Genomic DNA, 18,024 nt, shown 5'->3' with positions numbered 1-18,024 from the left:
CCCCCCGCCCACCCCTCCCCCAGTATGACATTGGGTTCTGAGGCAGTTGTTCAGTCTCTCTCCTGGTAAACAAACAGACAGCTCTGCAGCTCCTTCCCCAAGGCTTCACTCTCACAATGACTATTCATAAGGACTAAATCCTTCACCCAGATAAGCAGCAAACAAAAACACTTGTCTGTCCCAGTCCAACTGCAGAGGGTGCTTCTGATTAGATATGGGTTAAAATAAAGGAAGGGTCAGTTAAGGAAACGGGTGCAAGAGTCCAACAGTGTTTTTAAGACTTTCTTCCATCAAGAAAAGAAACAGACATGAGGAGAAACAGACTGTGCTGATGAGGCAATTGATTTCAGAGGGACTGGTCAGTTTTCAGATACTATAACATCTTGTTTCTGCTGAACTGCTGTCCAATTTCTCATGCCTACTGTAGTTTCATAAAATATGCACAAAAAACGCAAACAAGCATAAATAGTTGATTTATACCTTTATGTGCCAGCTGAGGTTCAGAGAGGAAGCCAAGAAGTCATCAGCAGTGAATGTAATTCTAATTACTTGAATATTTTGAAAGCTGAGAGTTCAGTTCTAAAATACCAAGCAGCTGTTGATTGGCAATGGCTAAAACTGGCATAATCTCTGTGAGCCAAACAACCAAACATGTTTTTTTTTATTTTATTTTATTTTATTTTTTGTTTTTTGCCCATTAGGAAGCAAGGCTCTGTACAGTACTTCACCGTGTCAGTTGGTGGGTTGGTCAGTCTGTCAGCAGTTCCACAATGGCATATATCAAAATCTATTTGGTGGTTTGCCATGACCATTGATGACAACAGTCATTTTTGTTTGCAGTAGGGGTTTTCAAACTTTCTCATGTTCTGGACTCCCAAGTTGACCCTCATCAAGCCCCTAACCCCCCCTTGAAGTGATTTTACCATCATTAGTTGAGGTCTGCATGGGGCAGGGCCACCTGCAGGACCTGCAAAAGATATGTGCATGATATATGTATGTATATGTACATGTGGAGACTGCTGGCAGGTACACATGGGCACACTGTAATGCATGTCTTTAGTTTGTTTGTTTGTTTTGTTAGTTTTTTTGGTGGGCATGACACACATTGGTTGCAGGCCGGCTGTGAGCTAGTAATTCTCCCTGATTGCATGCCCTAGCTAGCTTGCCATACATCAACACCAACAGCTTGTTTGCTTGATATGCAACCTGTGTTGGCAGCATGCAGGGAGGTGACTGTGACTTACAGGATGATGGTCGCTTGACTGAAAACAGAAGACATTTGGATCTGTGTTTATTATGTATTGAAAAATCTAGGTGTTATACTTGTCAAGTAAAGTCAGAGAGATGAGATTAAACCATCATTTAAAAATAATCACTTGCATGTTTGTGTTGTACCGAGGTCTAGTAAATTAACACTTTGAAACCTGAGCAAATTCACTTGATGTCTGTCAGAAGATATGGGACAAAGGTAATTAGCCAAGAAAACTACCAGAAAAATAGCAAACCAAACACCAGAAAATTAGCAATCACAAAAAAAAAAAAAAAAAAAAAAAAAAAAAAAAAATGGCAAGAAAACTATATAATGCATGTATACTATTAAAATGATCTATTTAAAGGACAGATCAGTGATACTGGATCAACATCAGATTTGACACCTTTCACAAGCACAAAGTGAAATTAAACTAGTCCTCATTTTGCTGGGGACCCCCTGGAAGACCCTGAAGGACTGTTGGAGGGTCCTTGAAGACCACTGGTCTACAGGATGAAACCTGTCAGTTTTGGTGACCCTGTGACCCCCCTCTAGCTCTAGCCCAGATTTCATGTCCCATAGCAGCAAGGAATGTGGAACAACTCCGATGGGAGGTGTCTTGGGGTGCTGAGTTGATTTAAAGTATGAAATCAATAGGACTTGGGGAAGTTGCCAATCCATAGTTTGGACCCCACCAAGTGCCCACCAAGTCACCCAGTGTTTCTCTGCGTACCCTGCCTCCTTTGTGTCTCCATCTCCGTCTGTGTCTGTGTGTGTGTGTGGCATGGGTGTGGCTCACTCAGCCACACCTGACTCCAAGCAACTCATCTACTTTAGTCATCATCAGTCATCAACTTTAATTCTTGTTACGGTTTTAGTTTGGCACACTCTAAGGCAGAGGCACGACCCAGTCAGACAGTTACAGTCAAACAAGGATTTATTTAGGAGTAGGGGAATGGAGATGGTGAGGGAAGGCCAGGCGTGGGCAGCGGTTGGGGAACGAGGTCTGCTGGACGGCTTGGTGGCGAGGGCGGCAGATGAACATGCTGAGCTGGACAGCTTGGTGGAGGAGACGGTGGGCTCGAGGGTGGAAGGACAGGAGATCCAGAGCTGGAGCAGGCAGCGGGAGTCAGGACCGGGTCTGGACACAGAAGACAGGATTAGCAAAACAGAATACGGGACAGAATGGCAACAAACTAAGTTAGGGTTAGGGTTGTGACTTTGCATGTGGTGCCACAAGTGCAGTTTCAAAACTAGATGTCTTCTTCATAGATTCAAGAAACATGCGTAAAGCCGTTGTCATATCGTGTTGGGATGAGTCTGTTAGCTGTCACACCATGCAGATAACTCTCCAGTTACAATCCATAACAGAAGTATTTCCAGTTCATCGTTAATGAGAGCCGTGAAGTTCAGCCCACATCAGAGGAAACAAGCAAGAATCTCGTCTTGTAATGAGACAGAGCACACCGTGTTACCATCCTGTCTGCTCCGCTTTTCACACACTGAATGAATCATTTGCCTTTTCCTTTTTTTTTTTTTCAGTGGCTTGGTGTCTGAGCAGGTGGAGTTGCAGAGAACCAGCAGAGAGGCTGCCGGTCAGTTAGCTCCACCTTGTCAGATGTGGCAAAGCAGGGAAAGAGAGGAAGAACAAGATGAGAAATGAGAAATGAATTTGGTGTGTGTCTGTGCATGTGTGTGTGTGTGTGTGTGTGTGTGTGTGTGTGACAGAGAGACTCAGATAGTAATTGGGCTTCTTTCATCCACATTGATGAACTCTTAGCAGCTCAACTCTTAGCTTTATTCATTCTTGGTTGCCACCCTAATGTTTCCCCTCTCCCTCCCCATCTCACTGTCCTTCTCTTAATATCCTCTCAGGCTCAGATTCAAGCTACAAAAGGACCTGTATGATCAAGTCAAGACATTTGACTTTACACTACCGGGATGCATGACTAATGAGCTTGTTGCGACCCTGGGGTTGTAAGGACATGTTGTGTGTATGTGTATGTGCTGTAGCTTTCTTCCTTCGCTGCGCCTGCTGTGGTGACCCTGTTTCCACCTGGTATTAACATCTGTCCTGAGAAATATGATCAGAAGCTGACACTTTTAATTACAGGTGTATACAGCAGCAATGTGTCCTCAATGTGTCTTGAGATCTGATTGCTCAGGACATATTTGGAGGCCTGGGACGCTTTTGTCCGCATCCCATTTGAGGTGTAAACACACATGTAACCCAGGATGGATTGTAGATCCACCTACTTTTACCTGACATCCTCTGTCTTAAGCTTTGGTCCAGACCAACACCACCAACACTGTCCAGGCCATCACATTTCCAGTATCTCCTGCCTGACTCTGCCCAGTGCAGCTCAACTGTCAGCCGATGGATCAAATGCAAACTGAAGTGCAGGTCGACTATAAAGCAGCTGGTTAATGAATAAAAACACAAACTGTCAGGGAACTACAGGGGAGCCAGGAGGAGCACCGCTCCCCTAAATAAGACATAAGGATATTTCTTGGCAATATGCAGCAAATTCAGAGGCTGCCGCTGAATTTTATATGGAACAATTTTATATGGAATTTTATATGGAACATTCTGCGACAATCTCTCTAACCCCAGACACAAACGAGTTACTATAGGAATACTACAGAAATATTACAGGCAGCAGTGTGAATGTGCATGTCACAGTTACTACATGAATACCACAGAAATATTACAGGTTGATTTGTCACCAAAGATGTATTTTAATAACAGGTGGGTTCAGAGCCTGTGTGATGGGTTGCAGGTGAGCTCAGCTGATTGTGAATGTGTGTGTGTGTGTGTGAGGATGACTGGTTCCAGCATCCAAGAGGGAAGTTTAAAGGCTGGCTTCTCTCGGCGCCTGCAGGCTCTCCTCTGTCCACCTCCAAACAGAATGCTGCCAGTCAGCTCGTTTTTTTTGTGAAATGTGCAGTTATATTTAATAACTGATTGACCAGCCCAGGTTCAGTAGGGGTGGGTGACATTTTTGTTTAGTTGTTTTTCTCCTGTTTTTCCTAAGCTAGGATTCAGGTTAGCCTTTGTTTCACTGTTCCTTTTGATTTGTCCAAGTTTAGGCTCTTGTTGCACATTTGGTTACAAACTGCTTCCAGGCGTGCATAGGCTCAGAGAGTAATTTCTTTATTTGTTTTCTGGAACTGGAAATACAGAAAAACACAAGCACGTCAGTTCAGGTTTACTGTGGCTGCATACTGTGGGCTGTCTAGCTCTACTGAATGGCACAGATGCAACAGGTATGCTCACGCTGCTCCTGCATGAAACACAAAATACACACTGTAACTCTCAGAGCATGTGCACTGATGTTATTTCACTCACTCACACAACTGAATACCAGCAAGCTCTATAGACATTTACACTGCTGATCTCCACTTATGCAAATTGCTGTTTTACACAACGTGGTCTTCCGATTAATTTGCAAGCTACGATATAAATATTACATTTGCATTACCAGTAATCTATTACTCTGAAACATTTATTTTACATCTGTGTCCCCACTTTAATACACCTTTTCACCACTATTGCTCACCTGGAAATACAGAAAAATGCAAGCACACCAGTTGAGGTTTACTGTAGCTGCATACTACAGGCCATCAAGCTCTACTGAATGGCACATATGCAGTCTCCTGCTCTTTACCCCAAAAGCCCCTAAAATAGCCTACTAAAATTTTACAGTTAGTATTGTAAGTGAACCCATAATATTATGAATAAGAAAATAATAAACCCAAAACAAAATAATAACTGAGAATGAAGATGAAATATTAGGTTTCCTTTGTTGGTTGTCTGCCCTGTGCTCACCCTGAAGCAAAACAGAATTAAACCTTAAAGGGCTATAATCGTGGCTGATGATGATTCTTGTGAGCTAGGAAGAGGGTCTCTTTTGTTCATGTTACACCAGGGTTTCCCCAAAGCAGGGTCATCACAAAGCCAATAAACTATTACTGATTTGGAAAATGCCACATCACTGATTATCTGTGATTTCTGTCTATGTAAATGAGTATATAAAAGAGGCACTTCTAGGTCCAGACCATTGGAAATGCATAGTTCAAGTTTATTTTGAGCTTCAAAATCAGTGTTTACAGTGTCAAAGTGCTTTACGGGCAGTTTTATAGGAAATAAAACAGGATTACACCCCCCTGGCCGTGACCTGAGCCCTTATGGCAAAGGAAAAAAACTCCCCACAAAAGCTAAAGCTGATGGAGAGAGAGAAAAAAGAGCCAAATACTAATTTTATTCCAAAATGTAAAAACAAAGGCTAGACAAATAGTGCAAATTTACAAGATAATAAATGTCCCCTAAATATCCATCTAAGCATTGTCATTAAGAGCCCACTCACACAGCTTTGAGCGTTGAGTCAGCTCCCTTTAGAACTGACAAGAAGCCTGATAGCACCTCTTACCTGCAGTGAATATTCCCCTGTGATAAAGCTGTCAGTTGGGTTTGGTTTATTTTACACTGTTTCGGAGAATAAAATTTGACTTTGACCCTTCCTTACTGTTGGCGGTGTCCTTCCCAAGAGCAACAGCCCAGCAGGTAAATATCAAACACTTCAACAAAAAAACGATCCAGTTTTCTTTCTTGTTTTCATCACCATAGTCAAGCAGCTAATACAACAGTGTAGCAGTGCAATTGTAGGTGGAGGAAAAATTATGGAGCCAGTGGAGGAGAGTAACATTCTGAGAAACAATCAGAATTTTCCAATATTTGAGCTGTAAATTTATGAGGAGAAAAAAAAAACAACTTTATGAGAAAAAATTCAGTAAATATTTTTTCTTTTACTTTTTATTCAATGAACCACATGTCTTGACTTTGCTGCTGCTTGATGGCCTCATGAAATTCTGCTTTGTAATGGAATGTAGTAAAAAGGAAATCCTGCTGATTTCAGCCCAGAATCACAATCAAGATTGTTTTCTTCTGAATCGGCCCAAGTCACAGCAATGTCTCTTCAGAGTCTAGATGCTGAGGAGAAGATTGTGATTCTGGATTAAAATGATCAGGATTTCCTTCTTACTAAATCCCATAATAGAAGAAAAATAAATTTTCCTTATTTTTCTTGTAAAATTGTGAGATTATAATCAGTAAGTTTTTTTCTCCCTTAAATTTGTGTTTCTTTTCATGTAAATTAACCACCTTATATCATAATCATGTTTTTCTTGGAATATTAACCCCTATGCCAATGCTCTCAGCTCCGTATTTTTTTCTCCCTACAATGGCCCCAGTACACTGTCAAAGTCCTTTTTGAAAACGAAAGTCATCACATAGTCTGATCACTCCCCCTTGAAATGCTCCACTGTCTGTTTCCTGCTGGCTGCTACACATAGCTCTTTTTTTTCTTTTCTTTTTTTTTTTTTTGTATATTGGCCAAAATTGCAGTGACATTTGTCCAATCAGGTTGTAGGGGTGGCACTGGCCACTATGGCCATCCCTTTAAAACTACATGTATGAGCATCGTCCTGTCTTGTGCTGCCTCAGTCAAGGCCTCCTGCTGCTTTTTTGTTCTCTTTACTATGTAAAGACTTACTTTGTACTTTGTTTTTTTTGGAATTTTATAGGTATTGTTCTTCACCTGAGTGGCCAGGAGGGGGCCCCCTCTCTCTGTGGTCCCTCTCTGAATTTCTTCCCTCTTTATCAGGCAATTTCACTGATTAGTCACTCCTCTCTGCTTGAAGGTGAGGTAATCAGTGAAATCAACTGGTGGAGTTTTTGGTTGGAGTGAAAACCTGCAGCCTCTCGGCCCTCCATGGCACATGGTTGCCTAACCCTTGCTCTGGGGAGATGATGTAACCTGGCTGGCCTGGGAATGCCTTGGGATCCACCAGGAGGAGATGGTGGATGTGGCAATGCAAAAGATCGCCTGGGCTGACCTCCTCAGTCTGGTGCCACCATGAATCATTTCTGGATAAGCGGCCGGAAATGATGATGGCGATGATGATGATGGTGGTGGTGGTGATGATGATGATGATGATACTGCTCATCCACATAGAGTTAAATCGTGGTCAAATGGACTGTTAGTAGATTCTTGAAGATGTTTCACTTCTCATCCAAGAAGCTTCTGACAGCTCTGTCATCAGAACTGAAGAAGCTTTTTGGATGAGAAGTGAAACATCTTTAAGAATCCTCCAACAGTCCTTAGCTCGATTCAACTCTGTACATAACCATGACCTGGATGACTGAGAACCTACATAGACACTGATCTGTTGACTTCAGACATACTTTATGTTCCTCTATTACCTTCGACTGCCTCAAGATAGCAATGTGCCAACAATACGCCTGGCCACAACTCATTTTAAAACCAACACACCGATGGGCGCTCAGATGGACACAAGTACATTTGCTATTTACACAACATGGGCACTTGACAGGAAAATGACCACTGTGCTGGTTGGAAACTAGCAAATACACTTGCAGTGGACCCCCTATGTCATGGCTCCGGTGTGTGTGTGTGTGTGTGTGTGTGTGTGTGTGTGTGGTATAGGTCTGGCTTCACCACCTCATCAGTTGGCAATCACCTCATCAACTCTTCAGGATAAGGACCCTGGCACTAAATCATCACCAGATTGCTCAGCCTACTCATGTGGTAACAACTCTCTTGGCTGCTTTAGTGCTTATTATTAGAGTTAAATCTCCTGAGTCTTTCTCCAGTGTTTCCTCCAGCCTGTTTGTTCCTAATTCTGTATTTCCTCAGCTCAGCAGCTCAGCCTGGCTTCTTCCCCCCACACCACCACCTCAGACAGGCTCTCCTACCAGCCATGCATCTTCTCCATTACCAGTCTCATGCAACAGCTAACAAGAAATTTTCATTCTTTTTCCACCAACCTGTTGTCTTAGTCTGCATATGGGTCACAGCAAAAACCAAAATATTGAACCATAATGGTCATTGCAATGTGGAATAAAACAAAAGCATTGTATCAAAGTGAAACAGATTCTTATTTGGTGGAGAAAAAAATCACAAGGCAAGAGTGAATATTATTAAAAACTGCTTACCTTTGAAAACCTATTGTAGAAAAGGGTAACCTGGCAAACAATTCATTAAGGTTTTAAGTTATGTTGTACAAGTGTTTGTGTATGTTTACTATGCTGATAACCTGGACAGAATTAACTGCCAGATATTTGAATGGAGTGTGGTGTGACATTCTCTGCATTAAAGAGAGCAGGACATGTCCTGTCAAGAGGAGGTGTGATGACATACTGTGACATATTGCGATGCCTTTCATAATAATGCCATGAAAATATATCTGAACTGGGTGATATATTGTTCTGAGATATTTCTCAGCTAAAGTCAAGTTGCATAATATTCTCAGTGAGAGCAGTTGGCAGCAGGTTAGCTCCACTGGCTAATACCGTGAATTAGCAAGGATAGAAAGAGGACAGAAATATCCAGCTGAAGCAGAAGAGCTGCTGATACTCTACAAGCTGGTTCCTGTGTTAAAATCTACTAAAACAAAACAAAACAAAACAAAAAAAAAAATCCTGAGATTATACAGTTGCAAATTTACTAAAAAACAAAACAAAACAAAACAAAAAAAACTTGGAAAAATAGTTTTTCTTCTACTATGGGATTTAGTAAGAAAGAAATCCTGGTGATTTTAGCCCAGAATCACAATATTATCATCAGTATAGATTTTTTTTTCATAAATGTGTGTTTTTTCTTGCAGATTTACCACATTAATCTTGGAAATTCAGATGTTTTTTTTTTTTTTTTGCAGAATATAACTGCCCTCCTTTGGTTCCATCATTTGTTTTCTCCCCACAATGGCCCTAATACACCGTCATAAGTTACTGAGTCTCACTTTTTTGAAGAATTAATTTGAGCTGATGTTTTTGCATGACTGGGGTATGATGTTGAATGCCAAAACATGAAACAAAGGAGTTCAAACCAGATTCTTTTTGCTAAAAGAAAAGAGAGGAAAATGAGCTGAGTCTCTGGTGCAGGGACAAACTGTTTTCTTCTGAGTTTTTGTTTTCTGTCTGTCTTTTTCTTTGTCTCTCAAACTGGTGCCTCACTGTTTTATCCTACACATAATAAGAGCATGGCAAACACACAGCATGGCAAAGGCCTTTCATCCACAGAGTTCTGCAGACAGACAGCGGTGAGATATCTTGACAGCCAGGCGCTCTAAAGGCCGATCCTCACTGCTGCAGTGATTTTTTCTTTGATTTGTACACACACAAACACAACTTCAGCCTTTAGCCTACGGAGTAAATTGATTTCTTGCAACTTGAAAAAACTGTGCCATGGAATGAAAAAATGGCTTTGAAGTTTTGTCAGTTGAGAGGAAAGTAAAATGTGCTGTGGCTTGTTCAGATGTGGACATACAGCACACAGCAACATGACGATGACTCTGATTGTCTGTGTCAGGGTATCAGTGAGCATAGGCCTGTTCAGCGTTTCTCAACCCTTTGAAACCCATGCAGGAGCCTGTGCGTGGCTGTTTGGCAGCTCTTTTTGTGGAATGTTGTGGTATTTTTGTGCTAGGTTTATTTGTTTTTTTCTATACTTCCAGCCACTCTCTTGTAGTTTTATTTTATTTTTTTTGTTAATATACTGGTCATTTACATGTAAAAAAAAAAAAAAAAAAAAAAAGAGTGACCATTTCAGAATCAGAATCAGAAATACTTAACTAAAAAAATAGAAAAATATATGCCTTAGCAATCTGTTAATAGATAAATAAATAAATGAATAAAAAGATGTGCAAAAAGTATATGTATTATATAGCTCTACATACAACATACATACACACATGTTCTGGTCATTTTCTCTTAATTTTACTGGAATATATTATTATATATATATATTTTAAAATTTTATTTAACTTAGTTTGATTTGATTTGATTTTATTGGCCACTCACACACCTAACAGACACTGTGTGGGCTTCAGTGCCTTGCTCGGAGGCATCTCAGCAGTAGGTTGAGTAAGGAAATAACCTAGCGTTCATCGTTTACTTTCACTCCAGCTGGCAACCCATCATCATCATCATCATCATCATCATCATCGATGCCATTTGTCATCCATCAGTTTCAATTAGTGTTGCTCATTGTCCAGATAAGCGTGCCACCGCGCTGTGTGTCAGTGGAGTTGAGTAACAGTTGAATAACCTTCAGTTTGGTAAGGGATGAATGAACTGTCCTTGGTCACGTGGCTGTTTCCAGCTTCAACTCAACCAAACTATAGCAGCGTCAACCCTCCTCTAACCGTGGCTCTCGGTCAAATGTATGACGCAATTCTCAGACTGACTCGTGATTGGTTTCCACCAGCACGCCGCCGACAGCAGGGTAGTACGTCCAGTCAGCATGTTGTCAGTGAAAATGGCGACTTGGTGTGTGCGGGCGCTGAGACAGAGCTACTGTGTTGTTGCTTCTCCTTCACTATTCAGGTGAGCCGCATGAAACCAGGACACAGGGGCTGTGTTGTGTTAAATGTTCTGTTGGTCCTAAGCTTCCAGCTCGGCCCTGTGAGGCAGGCCGCGGAAGGACAGACACACCACAGCTCTCTCTAACATGTAGCCTTGTGACTGCTAACGGGTTAGTTAAAGTGTACCTGTGAAATCTACACAGTGACTTACCTGTAGCCATGTTGCTTAATGCTACACCTTTTCTCAAACCTGAGAGTTCTGCACTGACAGAAAAGAGGCGAGCCGGCCAGGTAGCATGTTAGCATTAGCATGTAGTTATCAGAAGCAGAGTCTGGTGACATAAGCTGCTACCTGACGTATGAACAGGTTTCCACGCTGTACTGTAGTGTGATGGGATGGAGCAGCGCTGCAGCTGCACTCAGGCTGGACGGCTCTGAGAGCTGGAAATGGACTGAATGTATTGCTGACAGCTGTATTGAACATAGGCCGAAATGAAAGGTTATCGATTAATTATCAGTTTTTCATTCATGCTGCACCAATGTTTCTGTACATTTATTAATAATACGAGCAAAATAACCCGCCAGATGTGTGAAAGGAGTTTGACTTGTCTCTCTGCTAAGACAGTGGGACATGTCCTGTCCGGACGTCTGATGACATACCATGACACACTGTGCTACATGCTGCCTGCTAGGCCTCGGACTAAATACATTTCGAATTGGACTATAAATGTGAATATCTATATACATATGTGTATATATGTGAGTTTTTTTTAATACGATTGTCAAACTCTTATTTGATTATATTCACGTCAACAACATGAAGTAGACATGTTACATACATTTTCATTGAAAAAGTTGCTGTAAATATATATATATATATATATATATATATGAACATATAATTAGTATTAAAAATACAATGAATTACAGTTAACAACAAATAAAATGTAGTCAGAAGAAAGAAAGAAAGAAAAAACCCTTCAGGGTTGCTAACTAATTGGAGTAAACTTGAAATGTCTAAGTAATTTAATTGTTTTTGCCAGTTTTGCATTTCTGAGTGTTAAATTTTCAGTAGTAGTCAAGTATTTTTTAAAATTGGAATCTTTAAAAATGTAAAAAGAGTTTTTTTTTTTTTTTTAAAAGCCAAATCATTTTATGGATATAATGTTTAGTCTAAATAATAATCAAATTAATTGTATTGTTAAACATAAGTAATATATCAGTTTTTGTCAGCATGAAATCTTTGTCTCATTTTTTGAGAAATTATACTGTAAATCAAACCCAAAAGAAGCTCTACGAAAAACAGTCAACAAAGACATGTTCAACAGTTTCCATCTCATGATCACAAAATGTCCAGGTGTTGTTTATAGCAGGGAAGAAGTCTCACACATGAGCTTTTTCAGGATAGTACCTGTGTACAATCTGAAACACCAACTCCTTGATTTGATTTGGAATTGGACCACATATTGTTGTCAGCTGTTTTCTGTCTTTAGTCAGCTTGTATAACATTGTTAGTAAGGCCAGTTGGCAGGAGGTTAGCTAGACTGGCTCATACTGAAACCTCACGTTGGCAAGGCTGGAAACAGGACCAAAATATCCTGATATCCTATTTGATTTGAGCACAAGCCAGTTCCTGTATTGAATTTTACTTAATTTAAAATAAAATGTCAGTTCTTTACAGTATACTAAATAAGTGGGGGTGATTCCACATAAGATGTCAGTTCTTTTTCTCATGACAATTATTGATTCCGTGACGCCCAAAATCAATCTTTTTTGTTTCCATTTTGTCACTTCTTTGACACAGCCATGTCACAACTTTATGAAGAAGTAAGAATATGATTCCTATGTACAGATTAGATTGAAAACACAAAAAGGCCGCTTTTTGTGCCACTTTGTACTAAGGTTCATAATTTCTTTTTACAATCCAGTTAAACGTCTTGTACTATTTGCACTGATCCAGTGGTGTAGTCTACGTGATACGCAGGTATACAGCGTATACCCACTAGAAAAGGTCCCGCATTTCCGTATAACCACTTAAAAAATAAAGTGGGCTCTTTTTGACCATATTTCGGGGGACACTACAGCTGGAGCTAACGTTAACGTTTCAGAAAGGGGGTGTGTGTGTGTGTGTGTGTGTGTGTGTGTGTGTGTGTGTGTGTGTGTGTGTGTGTGTGTGTGTGTGTGTGTGTGTGTGTGTGCGCGTATACCCACTAGAATAAACTAGACTACACCACTGCACTGATCTATGATAGGTGACAAATTATTTGTTGTGTTGCTGAATGAGGAAAATGCTGAATGCCTCAAAGTGTGTTTTGGACATGTTGGCCTTCATGACTGTAAACACACAAGCATCACAAATTGTAGTTAATAACTTCTAGTGCCTCACACTAAAGAGGAAAAGTTACTGAGTTAATTTTATATACAGTATGATCTTCCTTAGTTCAAACATGGTTCTTTAGAGATTGAAAGGAAAGCATGAATCAACAGCACCGCTCTGGTGTGAGTCATGGCTCCTTACTGAGCAGTGTCTTCACAAGCTTGAAGATAAACTAAGAAAAGCAGGCCAATCAAAGAGTCCTGCATGTTTTGTTGCAGTGATGTGGAGTATCACTGATTCAGGTTTTCACTCAGAAATCCAACTCTGTCATGGATACATCTAAAACGTAGGGAGTGGAAGACTTCAGATATAGTTAAGGAAAAGTAAAATAATTAGTTTTACAGAAAGACATAAACACTACGTTGTGTGTTTTTCTGGATCTAATTGCTTTTGAAAGCTTTAAAACACAAGAATCACTGATCTGACCTTTGACTCACTTTAGTTTTTTGTAATTTTCTGTTTTGTTCTGGAAATTTTCTTGTTTTTTTGTGAATTTTGTTGGAGAAATAATGTTTTTCTTAATAATGTTTATCAAAGATTTGTTAATTGAAAGCTAGGTTTGGGTTGGCATTTCTAATGCTGTAAATTTTGACACTGCACTTTTCAAATTTACTGAAAATTTTGGCTCTAAATATCAGTTGTCTGTCTCTCGGAATTCTAATAATGGGTATTGGTACCAGTTGTAATTTGTTACTTCCATTGCTGGTGCTTAGCACTGAGATGCTGGAGTCAGTATTAAGTCTTCTGTTGTCGTGGTGCAGAGCGTCTCCGCGGTTGTTGTGCACAGCCGCCCAGCAGAAGAATGGCCGGGGCTCGGAGGATGAGACAGAGAAGCCGGAGCAGAGTGCAGCAGAGAAGACCCTGGTGGAGGAGAAGACCCAGCTGGAGGAGCAGCTGAAGGATGTCACGGTAAGGCTGACTTTGTGGAAGAGAATATTAAAGTGGCATAAGAGCAAATCTAAGTGTAAAACAGTTGTGCACTCATTTCACCAACAGGATCAGGATTTATCAGTGACTACATGTACATGGAATACAATTCAGATATTAACCCAATTAAGACAATGCTTGGAATAAGAAATATCCACATAAACAGCATTTTCTTATTACCTTCATCCAAATAAGGTCGGAGCCGTTAATTCTCTGATTAATGCATGTGGAGTATTCCAAATTTAGTCCAGTTATTGAGGAGCATTTTAGCAATGTACACACCTTAATTGTAAAATGGCATCTTGTTTTTGTGGCAGATTAAAGCGCTCCAGCAGCTTGAAATTTGTCATTTTGATGCTAATGTCATTATAGCACAAACTGCATACTATTGAAATATATTTATTAATTTCATTCATATTTGAGTCAAATTCAAATCACTACTTCTTTCTCAGGTAGAATTACTTAATCCATTATGATGGACATCTGTGAGCAAACCCTGGTGCAGGAGGTTTGGTAAGCTGCACTTGAAATGCAGCTTACAAAATAAATATGAAAACTTAAAAGACTTTCTTGAGTGTAGAGATTACTAGCAATAAACAGCGATGATCAGAGAACATTTTGTTTGAGAAGCAACGTTGTGGTTTTGCTTCTCATAAACTGCCAATCATCTGCTTGATAACCTGTTGTTATGAAGTAGATTATTGATAGCAGCAGTGAGCATGTTTTCACAGTACAGTGGAGAGAGAGAGAGAGCATTTGACTGGTTTTATCATTGGGTTCCCAACACAAACTCTAATGTGACTAAAATGTGAGTGCAGGGTACAATTAAAAAAAAAAATATTGGGAAGGCCAGCTCTCACTCTCAGTTTCAGCTTTGGAGACTGAAAACTCATTCATTCACCTTTACCACTTTACCCAAAACAAAAGGCTAATTGTGAAACAAATACTGTGCAATGGTTTTATTTATTTATTTTTTTAATACTGTATCATACAGTACTGAAATTCAATCTATAGTATTGGTAGCAAACATTCCCCAACTATAAGGTGTGTTAATCCTTTGCTTCCTGTTGTGTGTGTTGTGTGTGTGTGTGTGTTTGTTTGCAGGAGAAGTACAAGCGGGCTTTAGCTGACACAGAGAACCTCAGGACCAGGAGTCAGAAGATGGTAGAAGATGCCAAATTATATGGTAAAAAAAACAAAACCAATTTCATCTGCTAATCCTCCAGGTTTTCAGATTTCTTTGATTATGACATTGAGTATGTTTACATACACACCACATTCAGGTCAATATTCTGGTTAAGGTAATTTCCTGAATAAGGTGTTTATATGCGCTGCAGCAACTAGAATATTCTGTTTACATGTAACTTGGCATATTCCTGTGTTTCGGCATATTCCACACTCTTATTTAATGCAGCACTCAACCTGCGGGGGGCAGCAGTACACCTATAGGCGTGTGGTCTGCCGGAAAAATACAGAAGAAGGAGATGATGTCGCTGTTTCTGTGTTTTCTATCATGGATATATTCCATGATATTTAAGTCTTTCATTAGATGAAGGCAGACTGCAGTCTCCTGGCTCTTGCTGCTGTTTGCCATGTTGTTCTCCCCGCTTGCAGTAACCATAGCAACAAAGACGCCCCAGGATTCATTGTGAATCGAGCATGCGCAGACATAACTGAATATTCCGGTATGGGGCATTTTCCGATTAAGGTGTTTACATGGCACAATATTCTGGTTAGAACAGGCATATGCCAGGGGTCTGATTCGGAATTCCCTCCAACAGGAATATGACCTTAATCGGGTTCGCTGCGTGTTTACATGACTCATGCATAACCGGAATATTGATGATATTCTGAATAATACAGGAATATGGTGTGCATGTAAACGTGCTCAGTGTGTGTGGAAATGTGCAGTTGGCTGTTGTTGCCTCTAAATGACACTGAAGCACAGCTGAGTTTCCCAGGGTGCTTCTCACCTGTCAGAGACACAGCAGCCTACACCCTGGGCCCTGTCCACTCCCCCTCTGTTTGACATTCACACAGAGGGCACTTTTGGGACTGTCCCAGATCTTTCTGCAGGAAGTGGAAATGAACAGTTCCGCCTTGTTAAATATTAGTTTGTCACCCCCTGTTGTTTCCCCACACAGCCTTTTCATTTGGCTTCAAGCATCATGGACTGAAATTTAAAATCAATGAATGTGTAGCTATTCCATATCATTTTGTCCCTAAGGTCAAATGATTTGCAGATTTTATAGGAATGAATTACAGCCATCCCTAATTTATCTTATATAATAATGGAGATTATTATGGTGATGTTACACATTTGCAGGCAAGCTGACAAAACCAAGGAGATTATGAGATGCAGAGTAGAAGTTTCTTTTTTACCTACAAACAAACACACAGAGCAGTTTTGGCCTATTTTTACCAACACATCATGGCAGTTGAGGTGGTGAGTGACCTCAGAGTTTACCAATGTGTTTATAGCCTCCCTTTGATTCAGAAGTTCCCTCTGCAGGTGCAACTGTGACTTGATGAGTGTCACTCTTTAGTGAGGTGTTAGTGGGGAGGCACCCGTTTGGGAAAGGACCAACAAGTGACACCCGGGCAGAGCTTTGAAACATGCTGACTGCTGAATATGTTGTAACTTGTGCAGGCATCCAGGGCTTCTGCAAGGACTTGCTGGAGGTGGCAGACATCTTGGAGAAAGCGACGGAGAGCGTGCCGAAGGAGGAAGTGACGAGCCAGAACCCGCACCTGAAGAACCTGTACGACGGCCTGGTGATGACCGAGGTGCAGATCCAGAAGGTGTTCAACAAGCACGGCCTGGTCAAGCTCAACCCCGACGGCCAGAAATTCGACCCATATGAGCACGAGGCGCTGTTCCATGCACCTGTGGAGGGCAAGGAGCCCGGCACCGTTGCCGTAGTAACCAAGGTGGGCTACAAGCTTCATGGTCGAACCCTAAGGCCGGCTCTGGTGGGCGTGGCCAAAGCCTCTTAGTGCTGAGGCAGCACTGTGACAGAAGATTTGGTGTTTGGCCGGGACGAAGGATCACCTCGAGTATAGCAGACTGGTCGAGGTCCCACCGCACTCTTCTCGCCGCCCTCTCCCCCCTCAAACCCCCTACCCCCACCCCCACCTCGTGGTGCCTCAGGCAGACAGGAACCAACTGAACTGAACATGCAAACTGTGTGAACAGAGTTGCAGCACTTTGGTGTGGGGCGTCTCATCTGGACGAGTCACATTAGATTTCAGATTTCAGTTAGATTTCAGCCATGTGTCTTGTCTTTGTCATAGTATGTTGCTTTTTCTCTGGCGGGATGTAGTGCTCCTACCAACTGTCATTGATGTTATTGTTATTCATAATGGAATCACTGTTTGTAAAGAAATACTTTACACCAAATCACACGGAAAGGTCTGCATGTCTTTATGCAGGCACAAGCCACCTGACTGGAAGAGAAACAGTTGAAAATATGTTGTATTCATTAATAACCTGATGCTGTTTATTAAAGAAGCATAAAATGTCCTAACTTCAAGTTCTGTTGTGGCTCAGCTGTTAATGTTAAAATATCATCAGAATATTTAGTGTTAAAATGCATAATGGGATTGGAGGTGAGTGATCCTGATACTGAACTGCTGATATCATTCCAGACATTTTGTTTAACATCATATAATCTTTGATGTGATTCCTCCCTTCCTCGTTTCATTTTTACGCGATTAAAAGTTTGACAGTTTTACTGTATTTTATGGACGAGGCAGGAACTTTGTAAAGCCTGAGATTTTTTTTGCAGTGAAATGGGTTTTCCAAGGGTTGACTCACCATCATCATCATCATCATCATCATCATCATCATCATCATGGCACATCATAGACAGATGATGTTCATATTGGTGCTCAGGCTTCATTTGATGGTAATGTCCCACTGCCAGCTTCAGAATAAACTGATCAACTCAGGTTTCCTCCACTTTTATTCTTTTTCTGTTTAACTTCAGGTTTCCAAGACAAACTCCATCAACCAATCAGCAGAAATCAGTTTATCTCAAGACCTGACAGCTTCCGGAGCACAGTATAACAATTCTTTGGTGTATCA

At 40.9% G+C, this 18,024-nt stretch overlaps 1 protein-coding gene across 1 annotated transcript; it reads left to right on the top strand.

Annotated features, from left to right (window-relative positions):
• The first annotated feature begins 10,503 nt into the window (after nt 1-10,503).
• On the top strand, nt 10,504-17,898 carry grpel1 (GrpE-like 1, mitochondrial). Its single transcript, XM_030076756.1, has 4 exons — nt 10,504-10,655; nt 13,772-13,919; nt 15,042-15,123; nt 16,588-17,898. Exons 1-4 carry the CDS (start codon nt 10,573-10,575, stop codon nt 16,932-16,934), a joined length of 660 nt encoding a protein of 219 aa, XP_029932616.1. The 5' UTR covers nt 10,504-10,572; the 3' UTR covers nt 16,935-17,898.
• The last annotated feature ends 126 nt before the right edge of the window (nt 17,899-18,024 follow it).

The sequence above is a fragment of the Myripristis murdjan genome, chromosome 18 (assembly GCF_902150065.1).
Source record: "Myripristis murdjan chromosome 18, fMyrMur1.1, whole genome shotgun sequence".
NCBI lineage: Eukaryota > Metazoa > Chordata > Actinopteri > Holocentriformes > Holocentridae > Myripristis > Myripristis murdjan.
The sequence above is the reverse complement of the archived record's forward strand: the minus strand, read 5'-3'. Positions and strand labels throughout refer to the sequence as shown.